This window comes from Eucyclogobius newberryi, unplaced genomic scaffold, assembly GCF_026437365.1.
Source record: "Eucyclogobius newberryi isolate DKJ021-1_F unplaced genomic scaffold, fEucNew1.0.hap1 SCAF_20, whole genome shotgun sequence".
NCBI classification, from domain to species: Eukaryota; Metazoa; Chordata; class Actinopteri; order Gobiiformes; family Gobiidae; genus Eucyclogobius; species Eucyclogobius newberryi.
In genome coordinates, this window is record NW_027315835.1 from 2,699,166 (window position 1) to 2,706,609 (window position 7,444).

A 7,444-nucleotide genomic window follows, 5' to 3' on the forward strand; every position below is an offset into this window, starting at 1 on the left:
TTGTCCTGGTTTAGTCTATGCTTGACCTGCTCCGGTCTCTGTTTAGTCCAGGTTTTGTCTTGTTTTAGTCCTTTAGTCCTGGTTTTGTCTTGTTTTAGTCCTGTTTAGTCCTGGTTTTGTCTTGTTTTAGTCCTGATTAGTCCTGGTTTCGTCTTGTTTTAGTCCCGTTTAGTCCTGGTTTTGTCTTGTTTTAGTCCTGTTCAGTCCTGGTTTTGTCTTGTTTTAGTCCTGTTCAGTCCTGGTTTTGTCTTGTTTTAGCCCTTTAGTCCTGGTTTTGTCTTGTTTTAGTCCTGTTCAGTCCTGGTTTTGTCTTGTTTTAGTCCTGTTTAGTCCAGGTTTTGTCTTGTTTTAGCCCCGTTTAGTCCTGGTTTTGTCTTGTTTTAGCCCTGTTTAGTCCTGGTTTTGTCTTGTTTTAGCCCTGTTTAGTCCTGGTTTTGTCTTGTTTTAGCCCTTTAGTCCTGGTTTTGTCTTGTTTTAGTCCTGTTTAGTCCTGGTTTTGTCTTGTTTTAGCCCTGTTTAGTCCTGGTTTTGTCTTGTTGTAGCCCTGTTTAGTCCTGGTTTTGTCTTGTTTTAGCCCTTTAGTCCTGGTTTTGTCTTGTTTTAGCCCTGTTTAGTCCTGGTTTTGTCTTGTTTTAGCCCTGTTTAGTCCTGGTTTTGTCTTGTTTTAGCCCTTTAGTCCTGGTTTTGTCTTGTTTTAGTCCTGTTTAGTCCTGGTTATGTCTTGTTTTAGCCCTGTTCAGTCTCTGTTTAGTCCTGGTTTTGTCTTGTTTAGCCCTGTTTAATCTCTGTTTAGTCCTGGTTTTGTCTTGTTTTAGTCCTGTTTAGTCCAGGTTTTGTCTTGTTTTAGCCCTTTAGTCCTGGTTTTGTCTTGTTTTAGCCCTGTTTAGTCCTGGTTTTGTCTTGTTTTAGTCCTGTTTAGTCCTGGTTTTGTCTTGTTTTAGCCCTTTAGTCCTGGTTTTGTCTTGTTTTAGTCCTGTTTAGTCCTGTTTTTGTCTTGTTTTAGCCCCGTTTAGTCCTGGTTTTGTCTTGTTTTAGCCCCGTTTAGTCCTGGTTTTGTCTTGTTTTAGCCCCGTTTAGTCCTGGTTTTGTCTTGTTTTAGTCCTGTTTAGTCCTGGTTTTGTCTTGTTTTAGCCCCGTTTAGTCCTGGTTTCGTCTTGTTTTAGTCCCGTTTAGTCCTGGTTTTGTCTTGTTTTAGCCCTGTTTACTCCTGGTTTTGTCTTGTTTTAGCCCTTTAGTCCTGGTTTTGTCTTGTTTTAGTCCTGTTTAGTCCTGGTTTTGTCTTGTTTTAGTCCTGTTTAGTCCTGGTTTTGTCTTGTTTTAGCCCTTTAGTCCTGGTTTTGTCTTGTTTTAGTCTTGTTTAGTCCTGGTTTTGTCTTGTTTTAGTCCTGTTTAGTCCTGGTTTTGTCTTGTTTTGGTCCTGTTTAGTCCTGGTTTTGTCTTGTTTTGGTCCTGTTTAGTCCTGGTTTTGTCTTGTTTTGGTCCTGTTTAGTCCTGGTTTTGTCTTGTTTTAGCCCTGTTCAGTCTCTGTTTAGTCCTGGTTTTGTCTTGTTTTAGCCCTTTAGTCCTGGTTTTGTCTTGTTTTAGCCCTGTTCAGTCTCTGTTTAGTCCTGGTTTTGTCTTGTTTTAGCCCTTTAGTCCTGGTTTTGTCTTGTTTTATCCCTTTAGTCCTGGTTTGTCTTAAACATAAAGAATATTTGATTTGACTTGTAAATCAGGTCAAATATGAGCACATTCTCGTCACTATGTGAAGACACTGTAGGTGAATAAAAGTATCATTTACAGAAATGTAAAAAGGCAAAATATACAGAATATTACAAGCTTTTCATCATTAATGTGTAAAAAATAACACATATGTGGAACGTGGAGCTGGAAAATGAATAGAACCAGGTGTAGATTTCCTCTTTCATTCTATTGACATATTAGGAAACAGAAACATCGAATTACAGCTCTTTATTTCTTTATTAAAACTTGAATAAACCAGATTGAGTATTAAATATTAACAAATCCTTCTGTAAAATCAAACTGTAGTTAAGCACCAGATTGATGTCTGTTCTGCTTTAAGGGCTGAAATTACATTGTCCCATATAAATCTATAGATGCTATTTGTTTATAAGAAATAATAATTCATCTTTAGTGCTTCACCTTAAACCCAGAAAGTCTTATACATTTGTCTTGTCAATGTCAATCCTCCTGGTGCAATATCCTCTGTCCTGTAAATAAGAGGTTTTTCACTGTTATTATCATTTTTATTAAGAGTATACGAGGTTTTTTACAAGTTATCTGTTTTTTAATATTATACTTCTGTACCTACTCTGTGTTGCAACACTGGAATTTTCCCATTGTGAGACAAATAAAGCCTTATCATATTTTTAATTATAACTGTTTGAGCCATTTTGCTGACATTCCTCCTGCCTCTATGTGGCGCTGTATGTATGTTGTCCGGCCCTATATAAAGGGGAAGACGGGTGCAGACAGGTGCAGACAGGTGCAGACAGGTGCAGACAGGTGCAGTGGGCATGTTAACAGTCTTTTGTCCATATGAAGATAAGTTTGTTATCTTAAGTTCAGGAGCAGGACCACGCCCCTTCCTGCGGCTACACTATTCAAACATCCAGGTCACACACATCTGCGTTCGTGACTTCGTGCCCCTCCCTCTGACCCTCTTCTAATCATTATTCCAATGTATCTCCTAGACGGGGGTATCGAGGCCCGGGAGCATTCAGCCCTCATCGCCAGAAGCCCCAAAACGACATAAACTTCTGCACATTTGTGTCGTTCATGTTTCTCGCCTGCCAATAAACACTTAGCATCGTAGCCTTCTTGCTAGTGAGCCTGTTACCGTGTATGTGGCCTGCAGATCTGTGTGATTGCGGTAATGCTAATAAACTCTTGGAACGCAGCATTCTTTTCGGTGTCCGAGACGCCACACGCACACGCCGTCCACAGCGGACCTTGCATAGGTTCAGTTTTCGCCGCTACGATAACATTTACCGTGAACGCCGTCCCGCTTTTATGTCCACTTATGCAGATCCCGCCCTCTGCGGTTCAGCCGGTCCACGGAGCTCGCGCCGCATCCATCAAGCGCCCAACCTCTGGCCAACTGCATTATGTTTCTAATCTACCAACGACAGCACTGTTTATCAATCAGAACGGAGTTAATGAGGTGTGTGGGCGCGGAGGGGGGGGGGGGCGGGCGGGGCAGGAGTGGCGCCCCTTGCTATTCCGACTGCAACGCTACGACGACGGCGGCCCTGACTGCGCGGGTGTGAGTGACAGAAGTCGACGGGAGGAGCGAGTTGTGACGTTCTGCAGGGAAACGTGTCAATGTTTGGAGACGATAAACCCGATGTCGGCGTTTGGCACACGAGGATCGGCCAGAACATTATGACCACGTGCCACGCCGTCTGTATCCTTTGGTATCAGCTAAATCGAATTCATACATTTTTCTTATTAATTATAACTTATATAATGATACTGTCATATTCATGTGCATTATAACTGATGGAAATAGAGTTTTACCTTTATTATTAGTATTGTCTTGTCTTACGCTAGCTGTTTTTTATTTTATTTTATCTTTATTTTTCCCCTCCATTCCTTATTAAGATATGGGAGGTTTTGTCTATGAGAGTTTTGTTTATTCTTCTAGTATTTTTTAAACTTCCTATAAGTTATTTGTCCTTTTCCTCTGTATCTACCTGTGTTGCAACAATGAAATTTCCCCATGTGTGGACAATAAAGGAATATCTTATCTTATCTTATTTGTTCCCTGAAGTCAGCTTATTTGCACTAGTTACAATTTCGCTCTTGTCAAAGTTGAGATTGCTCTTCTTTCTGCTCCTTTTCGTTCATGTTTTTGTCACTGATAATGTGGTTTATATGTCATGAAATACGTTGCTCTTATACCGTCTCCATGGTGATGTTAGTGCTTTGCCTTGGATGTTACACAGTGCGGCATTTGACAAATCTATTTTCCATGCGAACACGTGTTTTTCATGCACTTGTAATGGAATAAATGCGAGATAGATCATGTCCAACGATGTTCCCGGCAGAGCAATGACGTCTCCATGGAAACAAGCAGGTGTCGGGGCCCAAAGCAGACGGATGTTCTGCAAATTATACATTACACTTTCACTTTTGTTTTAACCGCGGTATAACATTGTCGTGCCCTCGTCAAAAATATACCACGAGTTGTATTTTGCTTTCTTCACACGTTCAGGAATCGCCGAATCGTTGCCGGACTCGTTCTGAGCAGAGTTCATCACAACTGTGCGCTCGCATTGACGTCATAGAAGAAGTAGCTTTTGTTTACTTCCCCCCATGGCAATACCCTCTGCTGCCAGTAGATGCGGTGCCAACACCAAATCTAGACGAGGGAACGACGGACGGGACAGAACGTCATGTGTGGTTTCAAATACAGGCATTATTTAAAGGTTTTAAACATGAGATGCCAAAGTAAAGGTAAAAGTTTAAATAAAATCATAAAAAAAACTATTAAAAAAACAATAAAAATATGGCAGAATGTGTCCTTTAAATAAAACGTTTAATTAAAGGACACATTCTGCACTATTATTTAAAGGTCTTAAACATGAGATGCCAAAGTAAAGGTAAAAGTTTAAAAAAAAACATTAAAAAAACTATAAAAAAAACAATAAAAATATGGCAGAATGTGTCCTTTAAATAAAAACCTTTAATTAAAGGACACATTCTGCACTATTATTTAAAGGTCTTAAACATGAGATGCCAAAGTAAAGGTAAAAGTAAAAAAAAAAAAAACTAAAAAAAAACATTAAACAATAATACAAATAGCGCAGAATGTGTCCTTTAAAAAAAATAATTTAATTAAAGGACACATTCTGCACTATTTTTTACTATTTTGTTTTTTGAGTAGTACTTTGCACAAAAATGCCAGACTACTTCCAGTTTACTTCAGTGCAAGACACAAGATTTCTTACAGTTATACGGGAGAAAGAAAAAAACAATTAACAACCAGATTTAATTATTATTATGATTCTATTTTATTTTTATTCCCAACCAAGATTAATTACAGATGTTTGACATGAAAATATCTCAAAATAACCACCGACCTAGCGCTGACACCGACAAAACGCACCCGCTTTCTTTTTTCCCCCAGCATCGCTCTTGACAAGTACAGAACCCGTAATTACTGCGGCTGTTTACGTCTTGTCACGTCTTTTAGCCTTTGTGCTAAAAAGAACAAAGTGGATTTTTTGAAAGGCGGAGGCCGAGGTGAGCGCGAGGCTGTCGGAGGAGACGACGGCGCGGGACGGGGAGACGACAAGACGCGTCAAAATGAACCGGAACGTCACAAACTAAATGCCATTGCTTCATTTGCGGCGTTCAATTAACTCCAAACGAGATAATAAAGGTCTTTCTGCCGCGGCGTGCTCTGGAGAACCACTGCAAACGCGTGTAAATGTGAATGTTTTTGTAATGGCTGTAAATATAGTGATCTATTACGACGGCGCTTTGATTTGAATTGAGATTTTCAATCAATCAGTCTGATCTAGGCTTTCCGACGTCCCTGAACCAGAGCGTGCATAACTTTACCTGGATTGTCTTTGCTGAAAATGAGTAAAAAGATAACGAGAAAAACATCGGGGTGATTGGAGAATTATCTGAGGGATTGTGTCGTTTCTTGTCGGCAAATTGCTGATAAATAACTGATTTAACATGTTTTTTTTGTATTGCTTGTACCGTATTTTCCGGACACCATCCAAAAAATGCATAATATTGAAGAAAAAACATATATAAGTCGCACTGGAGTATAAGTCGCATTTTTGGGGGAAATTTATCAAGAGCAAGAACAGACATTTCATCTGTAAATGCAGTTTAAAATAATAACAGATGAGAGAACATGGTGAATAGGTGTACGTATGCTAACGCTAACACCTTCAGCTACATGACGTATGCTAACGCTAACACCTTCAGCTACATGACGTATGCTAACGCTAAGACCTTGCTACATGACGTATGCTAACGCTAACACCTTCAGCTACATGACGTATGCTAACGCTAAGACCTTCAGCTACATGACGTATGCTAACGCTAAGACCTTGCTACATGACGTATGCTAACGCTAACACCTTCAGCTACATGACGTATGCTAACGCTAACACCTTCAGCTACATGACGTATGCTAACGCTAACACCTTCAGCTACATGACGTATGCTAACGCTAACACCTTCAGCTACATGACGTATGCTAACGCTAACACCTTCGGCTACATGAGGCACAGACAGAACTGTGGTAAGTGTCTGGTATGTTAACGTAACATATGAACAGTTATTCAGATAACTATAGCATAAAGAACATGCTAACAAGTTTACCAAAGCATCAGTTTTACCCCAAATCACTAAATCCACTGAATTCTTCTTCCTCTGTGTCACTTCTAAACAACTCCACAAACTCCAGAGGAAGAGGAAGTGCAGATCCTTCTTCTGCGTCGCTCAGAGCCTAGAGCGCCCTCTTGTGGTTGTCAGTGTGAAAATAACGACTAATATCACATTTAAGTCACTCTGGAGTATAAGTCGCCGGCCAAAACTATGAAAATACGGTAACTTCATCAACTGTGATAAAAAACTGAAATATGGTTTAAACGTGTTACATTTGCCAAGTTTGTATCAAGGCTGCTTCATCCACACGTTTACATGAACTTAAAATGATAAATTGGACAGTCCAGACAGTTACTTGTTTTTTTGTTTCTTTGACCTCTACTTTGTACTTTTAATTGTGTCATATTATTTATGATGTAACGTTCTCTGGTAATTGTGCTGTGCTTTGGCCTCCACCTCCTCCTCCTCCTCCTCCTCCTCCTCCTCCTCCACCTCCTCCTCCACCTCCTCCACCTCCTCCTCCACCTCCTCCTCCCTGAGTCCAAAGCCTTGACACAGACTTCTCGCACTCACACTGGACAAACGCACTGCACTTCGGGGGCTTTCCGCGCTCGGGAACGTTTTAAACTGTGAGCGCGCTAAATCGATGCATATAATGTCGTGGATGTGTCATTGGGAGCGCGGTCTGGTTTTGAGGGAAACGACAAGTCAACGGAACACTCGACTTTTTCCCTCTTTTAAGACATTTCAGATGATGTGTATTTTAACCCATAATAATTCATGTGGAGCCACACAGAACAAATGGTTGTGTTGATGTTGTGCACGTTGTACGTCTCTGGGCCTGTTTTTGGTACATTATAACTCATATAGTCCGTGTTCGCTCTTTTAGTCGTTGAACAGTAGAGATAGAGCAGCTCTCGATGTTTGTTTAGCCCCACGGAGATGAAGCCACCATTTGTCAGCGAGCATTTCCCCAAATGCAGACTGTATCTATTATTTTATTCATTTTATTCATTTTATTCATTTTATTCATTTTATTCATTTTATTCATTTTATTCATTTTATTCATCATATTCATCATATTTATCAT

The 7,444-nt window shown here is 40.2% G+C and overlaps 1 protein-coding gene across 1 annotated transcript in view; it reads right to left on the minus strand.

Moving 5' to 3' along the window:
* The window catches only part of LOC140369454 (disintegrin and metalloproteinase domain-containing protein 12-like), a 153,168-nt gene extending 148,909 nt beyond the window's left edge, over positions 1 to 4,259 (minus strand). Inside the window, exon 1 of the mRNA XM_072456802.1 lies at positions 4,209 to 4,259. Coding sequence (XP_072312903.1) covers positions 4,209 to 4,259 — 51 coding nt within the window. The remainder of the gene's footprint in view (positions 1 to 4,208) is intronic.
* Positions 4,260 to 7,444: the final 3,185 nt, after the last annotated feature.